The sequence below is a fragment of the Gymnodraco acuticeps genome, unplaced genomic scaffold (genome assembly GCF_902827175.1).
Source record: "Gymnodraco acuticeps unplaced genomic scaffold, fGymAcu1.1, whole genome shotgun sequence".
In the NCBI taxonomy this organism is placed as follows: domain Eukaryota; kingdom Metazoa; phylum Chordata; class Actinopteri; order Perciformes; family Bathydraconidae; genus Gymnodraco; species Gymnodraco acuticeps.
Window position 1 is genome coordinate 324,581 of NW_022991386.1, and position 26,758 is coordinate 351,338.

The 26,758-nt window shown below is 39.7% G+C and overlaps 1 protein-coding gene across 1 annotated transcript in view; it reads left to right on the forward strand.

Annotated features, from left to right (window-relative positions):
- The window catches only part of LOC117563145 (voltage-dependent L-type calcium channel subunit alpha-1D-like), an 81,145-nt gene that overhangs the window by 44,438 nt on the left and 9,949 nt on the right, over window positions 1-26,758 (forward strand). Inside the window, exons 23-38 of the mRNA XM_034241319.1 lie at window positions 6-112; window positions 1,824-1,911; window positions 2,257-2,364; window positions 4,480-4,532; window positions 5,028-5,174; window positions 5,996-6,197; window positions 6,279-6,437; window positions 8,802-8,912; window positions 13,774-13,857; window positions 14,187-14,207; window positions 14,718-14,846; window positions 16,056-16,121; window positions 16,671-16,762; window positions 18,516-18,675; window positions 23,277-23,404; window positions 26,354-26,450. Of these exons, the coding sequence (XP_034097210.1) occupies window positions 6-112; window positions 1,824-1,911; window positions 2,257-2,364; window positions 4,480-4,532; window positions 5,028-5,174; window positions 5,996-6,197; window positions 6,279-6,437; window positions 8,802-8,912; window positions 13,774-13,857; window positions 14,187-14,207; window positions 14,718-14,846; window positions 16,056-16,121; window positions 16,671-16,762; window positions 18,516-18,675; window positions 23,277-23,404; window positions 26,354-26,450 (1,752 nt within the window). The remainder of the gene's footprint in view (window positions 1-5; window positions 113-1,823; window positions 1,912-2,256; window positions 2,365-4,479; window positions 4,533-5,027; window positions 5,175-5,995; window positions 6,198-6,278; window positions 6,438-8,801; window positions 8,913-13,773; window positions 13,858-14,186; window positions 14,208-14,717; window positions 14,847-16,055; window positions 16,122-16,670; window positions 16,763-18,515; window positions 18,676-23,276; window positions 23,405-26,353; window positions 26,451-26,758) is intronic.

The window sequence follows — 26,758 nt, forward strand, 5'->3', positions numbered from 1 at the left end:
TCCAGATGATGGTGTACGGCATGCTCCTGCACACCGGAGCTTTCTGCAGGAACGCCTTCAACCTCCTGGACCTGGTGGTGGTCGGAGTGTCGCTCGCCTCCTTCTTCCTACAGTGAGTACACACACACATACACACACACATACACACACACGCACGCACGCACGCACGCACGCACGCACGCACGCACACACGCACACACACAGTCAGAGCGTTTGAAGCCAATATTATAATGGTGGTATTGTAGTCAGTGTCATAAAGGGGGGCAAGCGGCAAAAATGCCCCAATATAAATCTAAAAGTGTCCTAAAACCCATAGAAATACAACTTAAGGCAACTATCCGTGTCGTACATTAAGCCTCATATATGTATATTATAAAACACATAATTGTGTACTATGTGCATATTGTATGTTTACATAAGTATTTTTGTGTTAATATTTTTATTTCATTTTTATTTCATTTAATCTTTTATTGGATATTTTATTCTTACTTCCTTTTTTTTATAAAAATATCATTATTTTATTTTAATATCTGTCTTATTTTAACAAACTACAAATGGAGTCACCCTGAGCTTCTTCTTATTAGCCTCTAGGCTTCTTTTAATTTAAATCCAGAGTTGGACAAAGTACTCAGACACTTATAGAGTAGGGAGGCTGTGGCTCAGTGGATAGTGTGCTGGACTTCGAATCAGGGGATAGCTAGTCTGAGTCCTACTGCAGTCAGCATGCCGTTGTGTCCCTGGGAAAGACACTTCACCCCAAATTGCTCCTGTGGGGATTGTCCACAATACCGAATAGTAAGTAAGTCGCTTTGGATAAAAGCGTCTAACATGTAATGTAATGTATTTCTACGCTGTGGTATACTGCTACAAATGAAGGTCAGGCTTTCAAAACTTACAAAAAAAAGTAAAAGCATTAGCATCAAAATATACTTAAGGTGCCAAAAGTAAAAGGAGTAAAGTACCTCATGTACATTAGGGTGGTCCTTAAAATTGAAAGTGGGAAAGTCTAAGCTCCAACCCCCAGAATTCATTCTATTAGTCAGGAAAACTCTCCTGGTGAATGTTTTCCTCAATCTGAAAACATTTACCCCTCCCTCATCGACCTGGAAGTGTAGCCTCAGTTGCAGCACCGTGGCTGCTGGTGTGGCAGCCCAGGTCGACTTTCAATGTTAAGGACCACCCTACGTGAGGCTAAACTTCAAGGTTGATGAGGGAGGGGTAAATGTGGTTGGAATTTGAATACAAATCACCAGGAGAGTTTTCTTGACTATCATAACGAATTCCGGTGGTTGGAGCTTAACATAAATGAATTCGAAAATGTACATGGCACTAAGGACCACCCTAATGTACATGTCCTTAAAGGTGGGGTAGGTCATTTTGGAGAAACCAGCTCGAGTGCGCTAGAATTTGAAAATACACAGGCGGAACAAATCTGCCACTTCCTTACAGAGCCCCTCCTCCAACACACACGAACGCGCACATGACCAATGAGGGCACGAGGTAAGTTTGTGCCCAGATGGAAGGCTGACAGGCAGGTAGGCCATCCAGTTACTTTAGCCGGGCCGGCTCAGATGATTGGTCGTGCTTTTTACAGTACTACGGCTTCCACAGATGACGTTTTTTTATGGATTTTTTGTCAAAGCACTTAAGATATTCATTGCTATCGGGATGTTAAGAGCATTCCATGGAATATAACAAAAAGTATATCTCGAGCCGGTTTCTCAAACTTACCTACCCCACCTTTAAGTCAATGTACTTCCCAGCTAAATCTGCCTTATTTTGAATCCTTTATCAGGTTAATATGTTAATTTGTCTTCCTTCAGTTCGAGTGCGATCTCTGTGGTAAAGATCCTCCGAGTTCTCCGAGTGCTCCGACCTCTCCGAGCCATCAACAGAGCCAAAGGACTGAAGGTAAACTCCTGTTAAATCCAAATTAAATATGAAGTAAGTAGATTGAAGATTCAAAGGTTTTATTGTCATATGCACATTAGCTACAGTGTAATGGCAATGAAATTCTTCTGACCTGAGCTCCTCCAACAATGCAACATATATCATAAAATACAAAAATACAAAGTAGTGAAAAAAGTCTATATACATGTCAATAGATTATGATATGTACAAGAACAGAATATGAAATTCAATAATGTAAATAGAGTAAGGTTTGCTCTTTGTCTGCTGTATATTTGCTATGTATTAAGTGTACAAAGTGCAGTGTTTCTCTTTGAAGTCTAACACGTGTATTTTCTTTGTGTACAGAACGTGGTGCAGTGTGTGTTCGTGGCGATCAAAACCATCGGAAACATTTTAGTCGTCACGACGCTGCTGCAGTTCATGTTCGCGTGTATCGGAGTCCAGCTCTTCAAGGTACCTGCTGCTCACCTGTCAGCACTTTAATTATAGACTGTATCAGATAGACCTGTACAGTCTGATGCAATATAATACTGTTCTGACATATTTTGAAACAACAACTGAAAACGTATGCATTTAATTCATTATTTTTTACTGATTCTCTCTTTTAAGTAAGGGATAATGCGAGGCGGGCATTATGGGGAGAAGGGGCACATTATCCCGCGAGATCTGAGATATGACTCCCAATATTAATTGAAATGCTTTTTATAGATTTAGAAAATGTTTTTATTGATTTAAAAAATAGTAGGCTATTATTTTTTTTTAATGACATGCATCCGCTAAGAAAAATAGTCCGTTGTTACCGTTTGAACTACGTAGCAACGGCAGGAACTGCTTCGATAGCGTTTTTGCGGACATTTTTGATTACAGATTTGAAAACATCGTTGCTTGCTTTAAAAGTAGCACAATTAATTATGTCAAACCTTGGAGAGTATCTAGATATCCCTGCCCTAATGCCAAAGGAACTGGCAACTGAATATGTGTCGCCATCTGATGTCTATGTCTATAGATGAGTGAGAGTAACAAATGCGTCTCTTCCGGGCAAAAATAACGGCTCCGCCCACTTTTGGGGGAAAACAACGCTGTCAGTTGAACGGCGGTCAATACAAATTCTGAAGTTTTTGCCAATCCGATCAGAAATTTAAGAAAACCGGAGATTTTTGGATCTTCAAAGAGCCCGATTCCAATGGCCAGACGGGCAAACAATTGCATTAAGCCATTAGAAATCGACGATCGGGCTCGATATATGGTTAAATATAGCAGTAGGCTATCGATTTTCATAGATGAGAGTAACATCTACGTCACTTTACGGCCCCGCCCACTTTTTGGGGAAACAACGCTGTCATTTGAATGGCGATCGAGCCTGAAGCCACAGAGCTCTTCCTTTACTGTCCTTTCTTCTTAGAGGAAGTACAGAGACACGTAACTCTGGATTATTTTTAATGTTTGAGGAGCAATAAACGACACAGCAGCTTTTTGGTTTGTTAAAACTATTATGTTCCGCCTCGCTCATGAGAGTAACAGCTGGAGAAATTACAGCCTCGCCTACTGATTTTAATTTAACCATATATCAAGACCGATTATCGATTACCAATGATCGAATGTAATTGTTTGCCTGACTGGCCATCGTAATCGAGCTCTTTGAAGATCCAAAAATCCACGGTTTTCCAAAAAATTTGATCGGATTGGCAAAAACTTCAGAATTTGTATTGACCGCCATTCAAATGACAGCGTTGTTTTCCCCCAAAAGTGGGCGGGGCCGTAATTTTTGCCCGGAAGTGACGTAGGTGTTACTCTCATCTATGGGAAGAGACCGAGGGGTAGACCTAGGACCAGGTGGAGGGATTATATCTCTTCGCTGGCCTGGGAGCGCCTCGGGATCCCCCAGTCAGAGCTGGTTGATGAGGGGAAAGGAACGTTTGAGGCTCTCTGCTGGAACTGCTACCTCCGAGACCCGACCACGGATAAGCGGGAGAAGATGGATGGATGTCTATGTTTGGACCGTTGCGTAAAAAGAAGGGTTTCTGCCCCGTTACTTCTCCGCTGTTTTCTTGTCCCAGTTCGAAAAGCAAACTCATGCAGTTTGCTTTTCGGCCAAACTGCATACAGTTCAATCGACCGGACTTCTTTCTGCAGATATGAGCGTCCTTAACAACGGTCAATAAATCCTTGACAGCGGTCTGTCTGTTCTGGATTAACAACGTGTCACGTGTTCTGAATTGACCAATCAGAATCGAGTGTTCAACTAAGCCATGTAATAATGTTGTATTCTCTGTTGTTTTCTTACTTTTACTTCTTCATTATTTCAGTGTGTGAAATGTATTTGTCTCTAATATTCTGTCCATCTCATGTCTGCCAATGCAGAACACAACGAATAGAAACACCTTTAATTATGACATCAGCAAACATTATTACATATTTTCATTTAAACACTTCGAAACCTTTTGAGCTTCACAAACAAGTTGTATTGGACTGCATTATATTGTACAGTTTTTCCTCTGAGCTCAGTTATCTTGAGTGTTAGTGACTTTTTCTTTAATGTTTTGATCCTTCCTGTGTTGATCGTTACAGGGCAGATTCTACAGCTGCACAGATGAAGCCAAACACACTCCTGTTGAGTGCAGGTCAGTTTTATTTTTGACAAATTCCTCTACATAACATACTACGCAGAGTCGGGTATTGTAGGTACAACAATGCAAATAAAATACAGAGCCAGGGAAGGATATTCTGAGTCAAAACTCTGAGACTAAAGTGTTGGGATCAGTTTCATCCTACCTTAAAAATTGAAGCAGTTGTGTTACTTTTAGTAATTGTAACTTTTATTTAAGAGAATTTCTGATAAATTGTTTTCTGGCAAATGTAAGACCTTGTAATCTCTGAGAATATGACTTTTTTTTATTGTAAATTTGCAATTATTTTCATGTTAATAAACCACTTTAATCCATATTCTTTTCTCAATTATTTATTAATCAAATATCGTATTTTCTGTGCTTTTTCTTTCTGGAAATACTATCCCCCTTCTCTGGTTTCATAGCCTACAGTTTCCTTTATATACTGATAGTTGTACATGAATTCTTAACATGTGTTCACAGATGTTAAATGTGTGTTTATGTTTTCAGAGGGACGTTCGTGGTGTATAAAGACGGAGACATGAACCACCCGATGGTGAAGGAGAGGGTTTGGGAGAACAGTGACTTTAACTTTGACAACGTGCTGATGGGGATGCTGGCTCTGTTCACCGTGTCCACGTTTGAAGGCTGGCCACAGTGAGTACTAACTTAATAATGTTGTATAATGAAAAGGATAAGGCTGCTTTTTGACAATAAATAAATAAAAACTGAATATTTCTAGCCTTATCTTTTGAGTTAAGATGGCTGACGTGTCTCTAGATCCTCTCCAAGTTATGTATTGTTTTATGTTAGTGTTCCTGCATTAACTTGGTCCTTTAAAACTTTCTCTGCATTATTTAGCTTATTGTATTTCTTTTTTTCTGACATTTTAATAGTTTACTTCATCTGCATTACTCTTGTCTATTTGACTCTGTTTCTTGTAGCATTGTAGCTACTGTATATATCAGCGACCATCAACTGGTGGCCCGCGGGCCAAATCTGGCACGCCAGACATTCTCACCCGGCACGCGCTGTGGTGCTGGCGGAGTGGTTAGTGCGTTCCCCCCCACTCGTTTTTTTTTTACAACGTCTCCTGAGTAATATGCAGTACCGGAGTCCAACAGGGAGGCAGCAGCTGCGGGACAGTAGCCTGCGTACTGCGTAGCCTTCCCTGCCCTGAAGAAGAAGTGATCCTTCGTTAGCGTGAAGAGCCTGCTTTATGCGGCTCCGGCGAGTTGACAGTACATGAGCGTGCTCCACCAGCACCCCCTCCCCCGGTCAACAACTTCAGAATTCAGGGCTATATATATAAAAATCGCTGGCTCCCGAAAGTGTAGGACTCATTTTGGCCCTAGGACATGTGGTTGGTGATCCCTGGTATATATGATGATAAGCCTTTGAATCTTGAATCTTTGTACTTTAATTGTGTGTTTTTCCATTAAATGTGTCCAAACTGTTTTTGTGGTTTTCAAATAAAGGCTCCTTTACCGAGCGGTGGATGCCAACGCCATCAACCGAGGTCCGATCTACAACTACCGCGTGGAGATCTCCGTCTTCTTCATCATCTACATCATCATCATCGCTTTCTTCATGATGAACATCTTCGTGGGTTTCGTCATCATCACCTTCAGAGAGCAAGGAGAGGTCGAGTTCAAGAACTGTGAACTCAACAAAAACCAGGTAAATATTCTCCAAGACATTTGAAATGAATAATCCATGTGTGTTTCTAAACTAACGTGTGTGCCCTCTTCTTCTTCGCAGCGTCAGTGTGTGTACTACGCTCTGAAGGCTCAACCCATAAAGATTTATATTCCTAAAAATCCGTCGCAGCTCAAATTCTGGAAGATTGTCAACTCCAGCCAGTTTGAGTACATCATGTTTGCTCTGATTCTGGGGAACACACTCACTCTGGCCGTGCAGGTATTCACTCACCTATTAAATAAAGACATATCTATTTATTTAAGTGTTGGCCGTTAAACTCCTGAGCTCACTTTAAAGGGGACCTATCATGCAAAATGCACTCTTTGATGTCTTTTATACACAAACATGTGTCCCCGGCATGTCAGAAAATAAAACCCTCTCTCTTTTCCTCCGTACCCAAATCTCTAAAAACGGGGAACAACGGAGCTGATCCAGATTTGCGTCCGATATGACGTAATATCTGAAATGTGGACCCACGGCCCAATCAGAAACGTTGCTATCAGAAACAATGCCCGACTGTTTTGGACGTAATATGGTCGGTGTTTACATTAGCATCGCTAACACTCAGAGCTAACCTGTACTGGAGAGCATGTGTGTGAAGAAGCAGGAAGTAAAAAGGAACTCACCTTGTGGTATAACCGGCATGAGAGAAAGCCTTTGAGCTCCAAACTGTTTCAGAGAGAATCCTTGATAATCCATGATATGGAGTTTCATCACGGCAGCATTTAGTTTAGACAGTAGCTGCCGGGTCCCGCATGAGCTCAGACCCTAACTTTTTTTATTTTTTATAAATAAATGTAAAGCTTTATACCCAAAATCAGCACTTTTGAAACAGGAAGTGAAATAGAGGGATATAAGGCATGGCTCGAACATGGATGTATAATAAGAACTGGATACAGCGTGGGAGGCGGGGTCTCATTCTTTCCTATGAGAGCTGCTCATTGGCGCATGATTGATGATGAGAGCGAAACGTCACAGATTACCCATCATGCCTGGCTAGAGCATGCGCAGTTGAGTTGCCCCTTAAGCCCCGCCCCCCGAGCTCCCACTCTCGGCTCACTAGAATGAATGGAGAGAAAAAATAAATCTAGATTCGGCTTTTAGTGCATTTTACAACTTTAAGGACTTAATGTTTCTAATAAGGGCTATAAAATAGTTCGTACTGGGTAGTTTATTTAGTTAAAAAAAATCATCTGCTGATTTACAGACGTTTCTTTCCCCATGTTAGTCAATGGGAAAAAGGGTGACGTCACGGACTGATACGGAAGTTGCAGTACCGCCGTTTGGACACAACGAATATTCGGCACAGAGTCACTTCATTGTATATATTTGTATATATCTGAGACCTATGCTATTGCCTAAAAATACCATGATAGGTGACCTTTAAGTTTAAACACATTTACTTTTATATTATTACACTAAACTGTACATCTCGGTTTCATGTCATGCGACTTTATTATATATACTTATTGTTCTTTGTGTCTTAGTGTAAGTTAAAACCTGTGCAATACTCACATCACTTTATAATTGATTACCTATATCTGTATCCCACTATACATTCACAGCAATAATCTGGGTTTCATCATTTAATAATATGAATACACAAATTTATTTATTCTAACACACATTTTAACAGATTTATTTTGGTTATGTTGCGGTACAGCTTGCACATTTTTACCTTAACAAAAATGGTCTTTTATTATTATATATTTGTATTGCACATTTGTACATATACCTATTATTTTTATTTATTCTATTTTATTGATTTGTATCTTTTTGTTATGCAGATTTTAAACTTCAACATTTTTAATCTATTTATTTAATATTTTTACCGCCCATTTTTACTTGAACTTAATTATGTCTTATAAAATAAATAAAAAAAGGGGCGGTGTAAAAATGTATCTTCGGGGCGGTGGTGGCGAAGTCCTCAGGGAGTTGGCTTGGCAACTGGAAGGTCACCAGTTCAAGTCCCGGCAAGACCAAGTGCTACCGAGGTGTCCCTGAGCAAGGCACCGTTCCCCACACTGCTCCCCGGGCACTGTTCAAAATGGCAGCACACTGCTCCTAACACTAGGATGGGTCAAATGCAGAGAAACAATTTCCCCACGGGGATTAATAAAAGTCCATCTTATTTTATCTTATGTTTGGATAAATATTTGTATCCTATTCTTTATTATATGTTATACTTTTGTATTCTTATCTTTATGTCTCAGAATAAGTTAACCCTTCACAATCATACATATTTATTTTGGTTATGTTGAAGTACAGTTTGCACATTTTTACCTAAACTTATTGTGTTTGTATTCATATTTTAATATATATTTTAACTGTATTATATATGTTTTATTGCACATTTGTACATATATCTATTTAACAATTTTTTTATTTCATATTTGTTATGCACCTTTTTACTTACATTTAAAAAAAAATGTATGTATTTATTTCAGATTTGTATTGCCCATATTTAATTAAATGTGATTATGTTTCTACCTTTATCCTATTTTTCTTCTATTGTCTTCTTCTATGTGGAAACTGTTATACAGGACAATAACGTTTTTCTTTGTATGGTCTTTCCTCCGGCAGCACTACGAGCAGTCGAAGCTCTTCACCTCCATCATGGACATCCTGAACATGATCTTCACCGTCATCTTCACCTTCGAGATGATCATCAAGCTGCTGGCTCTGCGTGTTCATGTAACAAGTCGCTCTCTCACCCTTTTGAAATGAAAGGTCACCTATTATGCAAAATCCTCTTCGTCATGTCTCTTCTACATCAACATGTGTCCCCTCTTCTTCATGTCTCTTCTATATCAACATGTGTCCCCTCTTCTTCATGTCTCTTCTATATCAACATGTGTCCCCTCTTCTTCATGTCTCTTCTATATCAACATGTGTCCCCTCTTCTTCATGTCTCTTCTATATCAACATGTGTCCCCTCTTCTTCATGTCTCTTCTATATCAACATGTGTCCCCTCTTCTTCATGTCTCTTCTATATCAACATGTGTCCCCTCTTCTTCATGTCTCTTCTATATCAACATGTGTCCCCTCTTCTTCATGTCTCTTCTATATCAACATGTGTCCCCTCTTCTTCATGTCTCTTCTACATCAACATGTGTCCCCTATTCTTCATGTCTCTTCTATATCAACATGTGTCTCCTCCTCTTCATGTCTCTTCTATATCAACATGTGTCCCCTCTTCTTCATGTCTCTTCTACATCAACATGTGTCCCCTCTTCTTCATGTCTCTTCAACATCAACATGTGTCCCCTCTTCTTCATGTCTCTTCTACATCAACACGTGTCCCCTCCTCTTCATGTCTCTTCTATATCAACATGTGTCCCCTCTTCTTCATGTCTCTTCTACATCAACATGTGTCCCCTCTTCTCCATGTCTCTTCTACATCAACATGTGTCCCCTCTTCTCCATGTCTCTTCTACATCAACATGTGTCCCCTCTTCTTCATGTCTCTTCTATATCAACATGTGTCCCCTCTTCTTCATGTCTCTTCTATATCAACATGTGTCCCCTCTTCTTCATGTCTCTTCTACATCAACATGTGTCCCCTCTTCTTCATGTCTCTTCTATATCAACATGTGTCCCCTCTTCTTCATGTCTCTTCTATATCAACATGTGTCCCCTCTTCTTCATGTCTCTTCTATATCAACATGTGTCCCCTCTTCTCCATGTCTCTTCTACATCAACATGTGTCCCCTCTTCTTCATGTCTCTTCTATATCAACATGCGTCCCCTCTCTTCATGTCTCTTCTACATCAACATGTGTCCCCTCTTCTTCATGTCTCTTCTACATCAACATGTGTCCCCTCTTCTCCATGTCTCTTCTACATCAACATGTGTCCCCTCTTCTCCATGTCTCTTCTACATCAACATGTGTCCCCTCTTCTCCATGTCTCTTCTATATCAACATGTGTCCCCTCTTCTTCATGTCTCTTCTATATCAACATGTGTCCCCTCTTCTTCATGTCTCTTCTACATCAACATGTGTCCCCTCTTCTTCATGTCTCTTCTATATCAACATGTGTCCCCTCTTCTTCATGTCTCTTCTACATCAACATGTGTCCCCTCTTCTTCATGTCTCTTCTACATCAACATGTGTCCCCTCCTCTTCATGTTTCTTCTATATCAACATGTGTCCCCTCTTCTTCATGTCTCTTCTATATCAACATGTGTCCCCTCTTCTTCATGTCTCTTCTACATCAACATGTGTCCCCTCTTCTTCATGTCTCTTCTACATCAACACGTGTCCCCTCCTCTTCATGTCTCTTCTATATCAACACGTGTCCCCTCTTCTTCATGTCTCTTCTTCATCAACACGTGTCCCCTCTTCTTCATGTCTCTTCTTCATCAACATGTGTCCCCTCTTCTTCATGTCTCTTCTACATCAACATGTGTCCCCTCTTCTTCATGTCTCTTCTACATCAACATGTGTCCCCTCTTCTTCATGTCTCTTCTACATCAACATGTGTCCCCTCTTCTTCATGTCTCTTCTTCATCAACATGTGTCCCTCTTCTTCATGTCTCTTCTACATCAACATGTGTCCCCTCTTCTTCATGTCTCTTCTACATCAACATGTGTCCCCTCTTCTTCATGTCTCTTCTACATCAACATGTGTCCCCTCTTCTTCATGTCTCTTCTACATCAACATGTGTCCCCTCTTCTTCATGTCTCTTCTTCATCAACATGTGTCCCCTCTTCTTCATGTCTCTTCTTCATCAACATGTGTCCCTCTTCTTCATGTCTCTTCTACATCAACATGTGTCCCCTCTTCTTCATGTCTCTTCTACATCAACATGTGTCCCCTCTTCTTCATGTCTCTTCTACATCAACATGTGTCTCCTCTTCTTCATGTCTCTTCTACATCAACATGTGTCCCCCTCTTCTTCATGTCTCTTCTACATCAACATGTGTCCCCTCTTCTTCATGTCTCTTCTACATCAACATGTGTCCCCTCTTCTTCATGTCTCTTCTACATCAACATGTGTCCCCTCTTCTTCATGTCTCTTCTACATCAACATGTGTCCCCTCTTCTTCATGTCTCTTCTACATCAACACGTGTCCCCTCTCTTCATGTCTCTTCTACATCAACACGTGTCCCCTCTCTTCATGTCTCTTCTACATCAACACGTGTCCCTCTTCTTCATGTCTCTTCTACATCAACACGTGTCCCCTCTTCTTCATGTCTCTTCTACATCAACACGTGTCCTCCTCTTCTTCATGTCTCTTCTACATCAACACGTGTCTCCTCTTCTTCATGTCTCTTCTACATCAACACGTGTCCCCTCTTCTTCATGTCTCTTCTACATCAACACGTGTCCCCTCTTCTTCATGTCTCTTCTACATCAACACGTGTCCCCTCTTCCTCATGTCTCTTCTACATCAACACGTGTCCCCTCTTCTTCATGTCTCTTCTACATCAACACGTGTCCCCTCTTCTTCATGTCTCTTCTTCATCAACATGTGTCCCCTCTTCTTCATGTCTCTTCTTCATCAACATGTGTCCCCTCTTCTTCATGTCTCTTCTACATCAACATGTGTCCCCTCTTCTTCATGTCTCTTCTACATCAACATGTGTCCCCTCTTCTTCATGTCTCTTCTACATCAACATGTGTCCCCTCTTCTTCATGTCTCTTCTTCATCAACATGTGTCCCCTCTTCTTCATGTCTCTTCTACATCAACACGTGTCCCCTCTTCTTCATGTCTCTTCTACATCAACACGTGTCCCCTCTTCTTCATGTCTCTTCTACATCAACATGTGTCCCCTCTTCTTCATGTCTCTTCTACATCAACATGTGTCCCCCTCTTCTTCATGTCTCTTCTTCATCAACATGTGTCCCCTCTTCTTCATGTCTCTTCTACATCAACACGTGTCCCCTCTTCTTCATGTCTCTTCTACATCAACATGTGTCCCCTCTTCTTCATGTCTCTTCTACATCAACATGTGTCCCCTCTTCTTCATGTCTCTTCTTCATCAACATGTGTCCCCCTCTTCTTCATGTCTCTTCTACATCAACACGTGTCCCCTCTTCTTCATGTCTCTTCTACATCAACACGTGTCCCCTCTTCTTCATGTCTCTTCTACATCAACATGTGTCCCCTCTTCTTCATGTCTCTTCTACATCAACATGTGTCCCCTCTTCTTCACGTCTCTACTTCATCAACATGTGTCCCCTCTTCTTCATGTCTCTTCTACATCAACATGTGTCCCCTCTTCTTCATGTCTCTTCTACATCAACATGTGTCCCCTCTTCTTCATGTCTCTTCTTCATCAACATGTGTCCCCTCTTCTTCATGTCTCTTCTTCATCAACATGTGTCCCCTCTTCTTCATGTCTCTTCTACATCATCATGTGTCCCCTCTTCTTCATGTCTCTTCTACATCATCATGTGTCCCCTCTTCTTTCATGTCTCTTCTTCATCAACATGTGTCCCCTCTTCTTCATGTCTCTTCTTCATCAACATGTGTCCTCCTCTTCTTCATGTCTCTTCTTCATCAACATGTGTCCCCTCTCTCTTCATGTCTCTTCTACATCAACATGTGTCCCCTCTTCTTCATGTCTCTTCTACATCAACATGTGTCCCCTCTTCTTCATGTCTCTTCTTCATCAACATGTGTCCCCTCTTCTTCCATGTCTCTTCTACATCAACATGTGTCCCCTCTTCTCCATGTCTCTTCTACATCAACATGTGTCCCCTCTTCTTCATGTCTCTTCTACATCAACATGTGTCCCCTCTTCTTCATGTCTCTTTCTACATCAACATGTGTCCCCTCTTCTTCATGTCTCTTCTACATCAACATGTGTCCCCTCTTCTCATGTCTCTTCTACATCAACATGTGTCCCCTCTTCTTCATGTCTCTTCTACATCAACATGTGTCCCCTCTTCTTCATGTCTCTTCTACATCAAACATGTATCCCCTCTTCTTCATGTCTCTTCTACATCAACATGTGTCCCCTCTTCTTCATGTCTCTTCTACATCAACAGTGGTCCCCTCTTCTTCTGTCTTCTACATCAACATGTGTCCCCTCTGTGGAAAGAGACTCTGAAAGTTTCAGGAACAAAGATTCTCTCTCTTTTTGATCCATTTCTATAAAAACCTGTCTGAAAACGAGCTGATCAGATTTTGGCCACTTTATGATGTCATCACGATGTTTTGTCTTGTGTAACCATTAGCCAATCACCAACCAAGGTAACCCCCCCCCCCCACTTATCACCTGAATCTCCTCCTAGAGCACCATTGTGTTCTTTTAACCAAAATCTCTCTCAGAGGGGCGTGGGGAGGGGCTCCTTATTTTCATCTAAAGTAACATACAGAGAATCAGCACTTTGGAAACAGGGCTGAAACAGAGGGGATTATGGGTAATGCTGCAATGACCTGTTTGGTGTTTCAGCCAATCAGAGACATGTTTGTATATATCTGAGACCTATAATATATGGATGAAAAACAGTATAATAGGGGACCTTTAATATAACAATAATAACAAAACCTTATTTACCTGTCAACATGTGTCTCACTCTGCTTCTCCTCTCTCTCGCAGCATTACTTCATCGACCCCTGGAACTCATTCGATGCTCTGATTGTCGTCGGCAGCGTGTTGGATATCGCCGTCTCCGAGCTCAGCGTGAGTTTAATAATAATAATAATAAAATATCACATTTTTATTGCGCCTTTCAAGGGACCCAAGGCCGCTTCACATGGTGTAAGGATAGACAGAAAAGTGTGTTATCGTACTGACTTATTTTAAAATCTCTACATGAAAAAAGTGTATAATTATCGAGCTGAGAATTCAAGAAACATAGTATATTTTTCTTTTTACATCATGTCATATATTCCTACAAAAATAATGTATTGTTTACTTGACGTAACCCCTTGTGTCTGATCCTGATGGCTTTTTAATCTTTCTCCTGTACATGCGTTACCTGTTGTTCTTCATCTGAAACATGGATCCAGGGAGGAGGAGGCCACGGGGAGGTGAGAGCTGAAACACTTAGCTTGGTTTAGTTTATTTGTTTATAGTGTCGTGGACAGTCCCCATTGATCAACTGTCACAAAAAACAGTAAATGGAGCAGCTTTAGTGGATAATGGACACCTTTTTAAAATCACAATACATCAACAGCATTAGCTATACTGCAACTATCAATGTGTTGATGGACCTTATGATTCAATGGACAATCTTGCACTAATGTACATTCTCAAGATATTGAAGTGACTGTTATTTTGTATATATTGACTGTTGTGTTTTCATTTAGGTCTTAATGTGTGCACATGTAAAAATGTGTCTTTGATTCTGTGTATACATATTTGCACATATTTTTATATACATTTGTTTTTATATTCGGGATTGCGGGAAACGGTATTTCGACCTCTCTGTCTGTACACACAAACTAGAAGATTGACAATAAGGTTGACTTTGATATTGTGCAACAAACACTTATTTCTTCACCTGTGTTTGCCTCAACACCTGTGTCTTTGTGTTGTAGGGGAAAGGAGAAAGTGGGAAAGTGTCCATCACGTTCTTCCGGTTGTTCCGAGTGTTGAGGTTGGTGAAACTGCTGAGTAAAGGAGAGGGAATCCGGACGCTCCTCTGGACTTTCGTCAAGTCGCTGCAGGTCAGAGAATAATCCACATTGACGATTTACAAAACACTCGCTGCTATATAACATGATAATATCATTATTATTCATTATTAACAGTGGTGAACCGTGTCTATCACAACTGGACCCTCTGGAGACACACACACACCCCCCACGTTTTTTACACTACTAAATACTAGGGATGTAACGATATATCGAATATCGCGGTAAATAAACGTCTTAATACCGTCGTGAGACTGACTAAATTATCATCAATTTTTTTTTAAACCTTTATTTAACCAGATGGTCCCATTGAGATCATCGATCTCTTTTTCAAGGGAGACCTGTCCAACATGGCAGCAAGTAGGTTACAACATGAACATAAAACAACAGATAACACAAAAGGACATGTTATTTACAGGGCTACATGTACATACCTAGAGACATTGACAAGTACCAACAGTATATTTATATCTCTGTCAATAAGCCTCACCTTCTTGGCAAACACTGTATTGTTTTTGAAGTGGTGGAGAGACAATGCACAGTTTGACCCACTGCTGTTACCCAGGGCCAAAGCATATCTCTCTGTCTCAGCAACATCAGTACCAAGCAAGAGAGTTGTTTCCACAGCAGGGGATTTTGCAAACGCCCAAACATCCCAGCTTCTACCTGGAAATGTGGACATGCTCATATTCCTAACAGATAACCTTGATGCTGCTGAGTGAGAGAGTTAGAGTTGAGTTACTTGAACAACTAAAGTGAAACTTGATTTATTCTATTGCAGGGTCTGATTATTATATTGTTGACACTTTAAAATACTACTATCTACTAAAATGCTGTACAAATCAGATGTATTATTTAATAAAGAAAAGAAATTCAAGTAAAAAAAAAATAATTCACATTTTTTTTCTTTATTTTTTAATATCGCGATAGATATCGTACCGTGGACTTTTTACACGATATTATCGTACCGTGAGTTTTTGGTATCGTTACATCCCTACTAAATACTGTTAATATTTACTTAATTATGTGACCGTCTATGTTTCCTGTAGTTATTTAATTGCTGCACTTTTAGTGTACAGTTTTATTATTATTTTTATGCTGCTGTGTTTATTGTATTTTTGTAACTCTGGCACAACAATTTCCTTCGGGATAAATAAAGTCTTATCTTATCTTACTACAGTATTTTCTTATTAACCTTTGAAATCCTTTTTGTAATCTTGCCTTTGACTTTTTCCCCCTCAGGCTTTGCCGTACGTCGGTCTGCTCATCGCCATGATCTTTTTCATCTACGCTGTCATCGGCATGCAGGTGAGTCTCGCTTATATGTCAACCTTATTTAATCAGTAGGTCACATCAAAACATGTCTCATTAACAAGAGAGACCTGAGTCCGCAGAAAAATAAATACAATTCTAGTGTAAAATATATTTGGCATATGTTTAAAAAAGTTTTTTTATTGTATATATTGTTTATTTATTTTATTTTGTAATAGTGTAAACAGGAATCAGTAATATATACAATTATTTGTATGTTTTAGATTTCTTCTACATATTTCTTAATTATTTGTAATACTTTATAATGATATCTTATTTTCCTATTTAAATGTTTCTACGTGAGAACATACTTTGCATAAACTGAAATCCGATTCTGAGCCTAAAAAAAAGTCAATACAATTTTAAGCTTACTATGTTTAACAGTCGTAGCTGAAAATAATACCAAGTCCTTTTAATTCAATTAACGAATTCATGATAAACAAGACGGTATAAACCATCAACGACAGTCTGCCCCACTTATTTGTTATTATTAACTTTGACATTATGTTTTTGTTTCTAAACACATGCTCTGTTTCCTCCTTTCAGTCATTTGGGAAAGTGGCCATCGATGAGGAAACACACATCAACAGAAACTGTAACTTCCAGACGTTCTTCATGGCTGTTCTGGTGCTCTTCAGGTCAGATGATTAAACCAGGAAGAGACAGAAGTTAAAGGGGACCTATCATGCAAAATGCACTTTTTGATGTCTTTTATACATAAAGATGTGTCCCCGGTGTGTCAGGGAACTCACGCAGCGTCAGAAGATAAAACCCTCTCTCTTTTCCTCCGTACCCAAATCTCTAAAAACGGGGAACAACGGAGCTGATCCAGATTTGCGTCCGATATGACGTAATATCTGAAATGTGGACCCACGGGCCAATCAGAAACGTTGTTATCAGAAACAATGCCGGACTGTTTTGGACGTAATATGGTCGGTGTTTACGTTAGCATCGCTAACACTCAGAGCTAACCTGTACTGGAGAGCATGTGTGTGAAGAAGCAGGAAGTAAAAAGGAACTCACCTTGTGGTATAACCGGCAAGAGAGAAAGCCTTTGAGCTCCAGACTGTTTCAGAGATAATCCTTGATGATCCATGATATGGCGTTTCATCACGGCAGCATTTAGTTTAGACAGTAGCTGCCGGGTCCCGCATGAGCTCAGACCCTAACTTTTTTATTTTTATCAATTTATTTTATTTTGTAAAGCTTTATCCCCAAATCAGCACTTTTGAAACAGGAAGTGAAATAGAGGGATATGAGGCGTGGCTAGAATGGGTGATCTGTTTGGTATTTTGAACAAAACACTTCATAGACATGTTTTTTATATATTTTTATATATCTGAGACCTATGCTATTGCCTAAAAATAGCATGATGGGTGACCTTTAAAGCGATGGTTTGGTGAAAATGTTCCAAATAACGTTCACTAAAACAGATTTTTTAAGGTGTTTAAAATATGTGCAGGCCGGGGCATTATTAGCTTCCTGATGGTACTCCTGTCTGTTTCTACAAACTGTATCTAATGCTAGTCTAGTTGCAAGCAATGTGAACCCAGAAATGTTGAGTATACTCCGGTCTTTTGGGATTATTGAGGATGCTGTGACCATTTCTGATACTTTCAGGATCAAAAAGGGCAGTTTTAACCAGAAAAGGGCAACATTTGGACTCGTTGGGCTGGTTTGTATTACCATGAGTAGTGTTGCGTTTATTTGATATAGAGAGCACAAGATTACAATTACTATCTCTGTGGACAATTTTCTTTCAAATGAATAGGCAATCTTTTCAATCCAAATAATCCCCTAAATCTGCCAAATGGACCCAAAATGTATCAAAAAAGAGTACAAATATAGCCACTTCCTGGTTAAAACTGCATTTTCTTATCCTGAAATTGTCAGAAATGGATTCAGCATCCTGAAAACAACCAAAATCACTCAATAATTGTCCATATCTGCCTAGCAATTTTAATACTATTTTCAATATACAGTAAGCTATAATGCAATGTAATGCTAATTAACGCAACTTATGCTAATTGTGCAAACTGCCCAACATATGCAAGTTAGTATCCGGCAGTTTCTATGTGCTAAGGACCCGTACTATACATTTCTATCATAAAACTTTAGGGTGCTTGTTAGAAAAATCTCACTGGTCACCGGCTTGAGCTTCAATCTCAGGATCCATGTATGTCTGATCCTCTCCAGAAAGGAAGTAGTCATCACATACAGAGCATCAACTAGTTCCTGAACAGTGTCCTTCACATGCTGATATCCCAGAGAGGGAGTTACACAGTCACAAGATGGAGGAATAGAAAGCAGTATTCAATGTTTCCAGGTGCTGTCAACTAGACTAGGTAAACCCTGCCTGAGTTAAAGTAGCTCTTGCTGTGTGTCCTGCAGGTGTGCCACAGGTGAGCAGTGGCAGGAGATCATGCTGGCGGCGTTGCCCGGGCGACGCTGCGACCCCGACTCGGACACGGAGCCGGGGGAGGAGTTCAGCTGCGGCAGCAACCTGTCCTACATCTACTTCATCAGCTTCTTCATGCTCTGCGCATACCTGGTGAGTGTAGAGGAGGAGGAGGAGGAGGAGGAGGAGGAGGAGGAGGAGGAGGAGGAGGAGGAGGAGGAGGAGGAGGAGGAGGAGGAGGAGGAGGAGGAAGCATCTGCAGATATGTTAGATAGTGGTATTGTGATAAATCAAAACCTTTTAAAGGTCACCTATTATGCAAAATCCACTTCTACATCAACATGTGTCCCCTCTTCTCCATGTATCTTCTACATCAACATGTGTCCCCTCTTCTTCATGTCTCTTCTACATCAACATGTGTCCCCTCTTCTCAATGTATCTTCTACATCAACATGTGTCCCCTCTTCTTCATGTCTCTTCTACATCAACATGTGTCCCCTCTTCTCCATGTATCTTCTACATCAACATGTGTCCCCTCTTCTTCATGTCTCTTCTACATCAACATGTGTCCCCTCTTCTTCATGTCTCCTCTACATCAACATGTGTCTCTTCTTCATGTCTCTTCTACATCAACATGTGTCCCCTCTTCTCATGTCTCTTCTACATCAACATGTGTCCCCTCTTCTCATGTCTCTTCTACATCAACATGTGTCCCCTCTTCTCCATGTATCTTCTACATCAACATGTGTCCCTCTTCTCATGTCTCTTCTACATCAACATGTGTCCCCTCTTCTCCATGTCTCTTCTACATCAACATGTGTCCCTCTTCTTCATGTCTCTTCTACATCAACATGTGTCCCCTCTTCTTCATGTCTCTTCTACATCAACATGTGTCCCCTCTTCTCCATGTCTCTTCTACATCAACATGTGTCCCCTCTTCCTCATGTCTCTTCTACATCAACATGTGTCCCCTCTTCTTCATGTCTCTTCTACATCAACATGTGTCCTCTTCTCCATGTCTCTTCTACATCAACATGTGTCCCCTCTTCTTCATGTCTCTTCTACATCAACATGTGTCCCCTCTTCTCCATGTATCTTCTACATCAACATGTGTCCCCTCTTCTCCATGTCTCTTCTACATCAACATGTGTCTCCTCTTCTTCATGTCTCTTCTACATCAACATGTGTCCCCTCTTCTTCATGTCTCTTCTACACTCAACATGTGTCCCCCTCTTCTCCATAGTCTCCTTCTACATCAACATGTGTTCCCACCTCTTCTTCATGTCTTCTTCTACATCAACATGTGTCTCCTCTTCTTCATGTCTCTTCTACATCAACATGTGTCCCCTCTTCTTCATGTCTCTTCTACAATCAACATGTGTCCCCCCTCTTCTTCATGTCTCTTCTATATCAACATGTGTCCCCTCTTCTTCATGTCTCTTCTACTCAACATGTTGTCCCCTCTTCTTCATGTCTCTTCTACATCAACATGTGTCCCCTCTTCTTCATTTCTCTTCTACATCAACATGTGTCCCCTCTTCTTCATGTCCTCTTCTACATTCAACAGTGTCCCCTCTTCTCCATGTCTCTGTCTACATCAACATGTGTCCCCCTCTTCTTCATGTCTCTTCTACATCAACATGTGTCCCCTCTTCTTCATGTCTCTTCTACATCAACACTGTGTCTTCTCTCCATGTCTCTTCTACATCAACATGTGTCCCCTCTTCTTCATGTCTCTTCTACATCAACATGTGTCCCCTCTTCTTCATGTCTCTTCTACATCAACATGTGTCCCCTCTTCTTCATGTCTCTTCTACATCAACATGTGTCCCCTCTTCTTCATGTCTCTTCTACATCAACATGTGTCCCCTCTTCTTCATGTCTCTTCTACATCAACATGTGTCCCCTCTTCTTCATGTCTCTTCTACATCAACATGTGTCCCCTCTTCTTCATGTCTCTTCTACATCAACATGTGTCCCCTCTTCTTCATGTCTCTTCTACATCAACATGTGTCCCCTCTTCTTCATGTCTCTTCTACATCAACATGTGTCCCCTCTGTGGAAAGAGACTCTGAAAGTTTCAGGAACACAGATTCTCTCTCTTTTTGATCCATTTCTATAAAAACCTGTCTGAAATGAGCTGATCAGATTTTGGCCACTTTATGATGTCATAACGATGTGTTGTCTTGTGTAACCATTAGCCAATCAGCAACCAAGGTAACCCCCCCCCCCCCCCCCTTATCACCTGAATCTCCTCCTAGAGCACCATTGAGTTCTTTGTAACCAAATCTCTCTCAGAGGGGCGTGGGGAGGGGCTCCTTATTTTCATCTAAAGTAACAGACAGAGAATCAGCACTTTGGAAACAGGGCTGAAACAGAGGGGATTATGGGTAATGCTGCAATGATCTGTTTGGTGTTTCAGCCAATCAGAGACAGGTTCTGTATATATCTGAGACCTGTGATATATTGATGAAAAACAGTAGAATAGGGGAACTTTAAAACACAAGACTTAAAGAGGCCCTATTAAGTCTGCTGATTAGGTTATAGTGCATGTAAATGGTCTGCAGAGGCTAAAATCCATGTTCCCTCCAGATGGAGTTTCTCTGTTTTTAACGGTGTCTGGTGGAAAAGAGTTTCCTGACAGAAAGAGCTGTCTAACAACAAGGTCACGAGGTGAAATATTAATATTCTAGATATAACGTATATACACATTGATGTTTTCAGATGATTCTACAGCAGTACATTGCCTACCTGGTGAGGAGGATTAAAACAAATGAAATATAGATATTTTTAATCATTACAGGCTGTCAGGTAAGTTGGGATCAATGTCAGATGGGTGTAGCGAGGATATTATACAGACTGAGAATTAAAAAGCTCAGCCCGTTTTCTCCATCTGTGGATTTTGTTAATCCAAACAGAAAGAGACCAATGACAAAATCCTGATTTATAAAGACGGACATATTTTTGGTAGCATTTCCATGACATCAGTGCTATTTTAAGACAGGTCACATGGAGGTGAGTTTAATCCTGGAGACTGCTGTAGGATTCTGAGGGTCTCTAGTTCCCTTCAACAAAGTTCCCACATTAATTAAAAAAAGAAAATATGCACAAAGGCCAAAAATCCAAGCATGTGCAATATTGTGATTATCTTATTTTTGAAAAGCCCAACGTTTAACCTGCAACTCCTACAACTAAGCATTACGAATTCAAAGCCCTTTAATTAATTAATTTTGAAATATGCTCCTCAGTTTGAACATCTTTTAAGCTCTTTCTTTGTTAGCTTGAGGCAGATTTAGGACCACAGTTTGTTACATTGTTTCATTTTCCAGAAGGTTCGGTTTGCGTTCACACGGGCAAAACTCAAACGGACTATAAACTTTAAACACAAGTAGGGATGCATACCGATATCCGGTATTACCGAAATACCGGTTACTGGTGGCTACGGTATACCGTACCGAAATCAGATCCGGTTTCGATACTTTAAAAAAAAAAAAAAGTTTTACATTTTTTTTTTTTTTTTATACATTTGAAAAGTGAGTCTGTGGCCCGTGATGGCGGGTGTTATAAATTAGATTGCATAATCGTTTTTCTTCATATTTTATGTATCTTTCATTGTTTGTTCAATACTAGAAAGGTAAAAGTCCCACAAATGAACTGTGATGGGATTTGTTTTCTCTCACCAGTGAAGGTAAATGTTGATTTTAAAGATGAGATTTGTTTGTTTGTGCAATGCCGAGATCTCATGACCATTATTCTATTATGTATTTGTTCTCTAGTCAAATCTCAGGTTTAACATTAATTATAACGGTGCTATAACGGTCTGTTTGCATTGACAAGATGTGCTATTCACGCGGCACACCTGATGGCGGGTGTTATAAAAGATATTCCATAATCAGTTTTCTTCATATTTTGTATGTATCTTTCATTGTTTGTTCAGTACTAAAAGGTCCAAGAAGTCCCACAATTGAATTTAATATTCATTTGACATGTTAGCTATATCGTAAAGCGCTTCCTGGGAGTAATTGTGGGATGATACATTTTCAAAGTATCATGATATGTATCGGTTGAGTATCGGTATTGTTCAGTGGTATCGGTATCGGTATCGTAAAAAAGTCAACGATATGCATCCCTAAAAGTCATGTGCACGGAAATGCAGTTCAACCATTGGTCAGACATTAAGGGGGTAAAAACGCAAATCCCGGCAATTTCTACCGGAGCCTCCGCCATGGAGCATCGGCACTTTCGGCAGGTTATTCTCATGCTGCTGTTAATCTGGAGATCAACAGACACTAGCGGCCCGCGCATATGATTATATAATCAGAAAGAGTCTTTCGCTAAAGATGTTGAAGACATCCGTGTTCTTGTGACGCGTAAATACTACACTTCCTATGTTTTGGTGCGGACTGCGTTCACACCAGCGATGAACCGCTCCAGAGTTCACAAGCAAGCGCTCCGAGACCACCTCTTTGAGGCGGACCAGAGTCCGGTTGTTTAGTTCACTTCAGAGGTCTCGGACTGCGTTCACACCGACCCAAACGAACCGCACCAAGCAGACTATACAAGGCTGGTGTGAATGCGCCCTTACAGTCCCAGGGTCCAGGTTCATGTTTCTATATAATGACTTACAGTATAATGATGAATGATATCATATGACTTGACTCAACAACAAAAAACCTTAAAATAAGTAATCAAATCTTGTTTTCTGAGTGAAATGTTGGTCATAAGTTGTTCTGTTTCTGTCCTCTTCTCTGTAGATCATCAACTTGTTCATCGCCGTCATCATGGATAACTTTGAGTATCTGACCAGGGATTGGACGGTGCTCGGCACTCACCACCTGGACGAGTTCAAGAGGGTCTGGTCCGACTACGACCCCGAGGCCACGTGAGAAACTTTCCTCGTTAACCCCCCATGATCATCTGGAGACATTTTTAGAAGTTAAACAGTTATGTTCAAGATTAACGGTATGTTAAAATTGGATATAGTCGTTGAAAAAACTTGGTTTACTACATAATCTTTACACGATCGGCCATGTCAAGCAACAATCTTTTAATATTTGAAATAAACAATCCTGTTATCATATTTGTTTGTTGGCCGAAACACAGAGATGGCAAAAGTACACACATCCTTTACTCAAGTAGAAGTACAGATACTCGTGTTTCAAAATACTCTGGTCAAAGTAGAAGTACTGACTAAACTTCTTTACTCAAGTAAAAGTAAAGAGGCTTTGAAATGTACTTCAGTAAAAAGTACCCATAACTAGCAGCTGTTTTAAAGAGTACCTGACCTCCATTTATATCAATAGAACAATAATGTCATTGTTAGCTAATGAATGTTTCCATGCTGAACAACGGCAACATGACAACGTTTCCATTGGTCCCTCTTCTTTAGAGAAGACCAGGAAATGATGGATACACGGATCGTGTTCAAATCAATAGGCACGCAATGACTCTAAAGAATAATGATCACGCACCAAACACACATTCAGACTAAAGGAACCAGCTGTTTGGAAAATGAGAGAAGTAGAAAGTACAGGTATTTGTAGTTTCAACATGTAAGAAGTAGAAAGTACAGGTATTTGTGTTCAACATGTAAGAAGTAGAAAGTACAGGTATTTGAGTTCAACATGTAAGAAGTAGAAAGTACAGGTATTTGTGTTCAACATGTAAGAAGTAGAAAGTACAGGTATTTCAGTTCAACATGTAAGAAGTAGAAAGTACAGGTATTTGTGTTCAACATGTAAGAAGTAGAAAGTACAGGTATTTGGGTTCAACATGTAAGAAGTAGAAAGTACAGGTATTAGTGTTCAACATGTAAGAAGTAGAAAGTACAGGTATTTGGGTTCAACATGTAAGAAGTAGAAAGTACAGGTATTTGTGTTCAACATGCAAGAAGTAGAAAGTTCAGGTATTTGTGTTCAACATGTAAGAAGTAGAAAGTACAGGTATTTGAGTTCAACATGTAAGAAGTAGAAAGTACAGGTATTTGTGTTCAACATGTAAGAAGTAGAAAGTTCAGGTATTTGTGTTCAACATGTAAGAAGTAGAAAGTACAGGTATTTGAGTTCAACATGTAAGAAGTAGAAAGTACAGGTATTTGAGTTCAACATGTAGAAGTAGAAAGTACAGGTATTTGTGTTCAACATGTAAGAAGTAGAAAGTACAGGTATTTGTGTTCAACATGTAAGAAGTAGAAAGTACAGGTATTTGTGTTCAACATGTAAGAAGTAGAAAGTACAGGTATTTGTGTTCAACATGTAAGAAGTAGAAAGTACAGGTATTTGAGTTCAACATGTAAGAAGTAGAAAGTACAGGTATTTGTGTTCAACATGTAAGAAGTAGAAAGTACAGGTATTTGAGTTCAACATGTAAGAAGTAGAAAGTACAGGTATTTGAGTTCAACATGTAAGAAGTAGAAAGTACAGGTATTTGTGTTCAACATGTAAGAAGTAGAAAGTACAGGTATTTGTGTTCAACATGTAAGAAGTAGAAAGTACAGGTATTTAGTGTTCAACATGTAAGAAGTAGAAAGTACAGGTATTGTGTTCAACATGTAAGAAGTAGAAAGTACAGGTATTTGTGTTCAACATGTAAGAAGTAGAAAGTACAGGTATTTGTGTTCAACATGTAAGAAGTAGAAAGTACAGGTATTTGTGTTCAACATGTGAGAAGTAGAAAGTACAGGTATTTGTGTTCAACATGTAAGAAGTAGAAAGTTCAGGTATTTGAGTTCAACATGTAAGAAGTAGAAAGTACAGGTATTTGAGTTCAACATGTGAGAAGTAGAAAGTACAGTTATTTGAGTTCAACATGTAAGAAGTAGAAAGTACAGGTATTTGTGTTCAACATGTAAGAAGTAGAAAGTACAGGTATTTGGGTTCAACATGTAAGAAGTAGAAAGTACAGGTATTGTGTTCAACATGTAAGAAGTAGAAGTACAGGTATTTGTGTTCAACATGTAAGAAGTAGAAAGTACAGGTATTTGTGTTCAACATGTGAGAAGTAGAAAGTACAGGTATTTGTGTTCAACATGTAAGAAGTAGAAAGTTCAGGTATTTGAGTTCAACATGTGAGAAGTAGAAAGTACAGTTATTTGAGTTCAACATGTAAGAAGTAGAAAGTACAGGTATTTGTGTTCAACATGTGAGAAGTAGAAAGTACAGGTATTTGTGTTCAACATGTGAGAAGTAGAAAGTACAGGTATTTGAGTTCAACATGTGAGAAGTAGAAAGTACAGGTATTTGTGTTCAACATGTAAGAAGTAGAAAGTTCAGGTATTTGAGTTCAACATGTGAGAAGTAGAAAGTACAGTTATTTGAGTTCAACATGTAAGAAGTAGAAAGTACAGGTATTTGTGTTCAACATGTAAGAAGTAGAAAGTACAGGTATTTGGGTTCAACATGTAAGAAGTAGAAAGTACAGGTATTTGTGTTCAACATGTAAGAAGTAGAAAGTACAGGTATTTGTGTTCAACATGTGAGAAGTAGAAAGTAAAAAGTTGTCTGTAAAATAAGAAGTGGAGTAAAGTACTGATACCAGAAAAATGTACTTAAGTACAGTAACAAAGTATTTGTACTCCACTACTTCCCACCTCTGCCGAACCATAATAAGAAAGTAGAATAACTTAATTAGTTGCCATGAGCCCAAATATTGCTGTACTTGGTGTAGCAAGCATTAAATTAATCATGATCAAAATGAAATAATTGTTAGGGGTTCATAGAGTAAGGTGAGAATACAAGTTTGGTTTAGGCACATTTAAGGTGTTTGAATCTCTTAAAGCTCTAAATGACCTGCCTCTCATAGAGTAAATGTCTGTTGTGTGTTCCTGATGCAGCGGTCGTATAAAGCACAACGATGTCGTCACAATGCTGCGAAGGATTCAGCCTCCTCTTGGTTTTGGAAAACTGTGTCCTCATCGTGTGTGTTGCAGAGTGAGTACACGCAGATTTGGTAGAAAAGACTTGGTAGTACTTTCGAATACTGCAGGAGGTATTTACCAAAAGTATAAAATGTAAATAAACTACATTTTCTATTCAGTATTTCTATTCACAATGCAACAGCGCAACACGGCCGCCACTCAGCCGAAAACAGGAGGAAGAAGTGAAAACACAAGCCCATATTTCTCACTAAAATCTCAATGTTATTTATCGACATGATCAAATGTTTTTGCCATGAATTGAATAATGGATTCTAAACATTAAGCATTTTTTTTACAAGGCTGCAAGACACTGATTCTCTG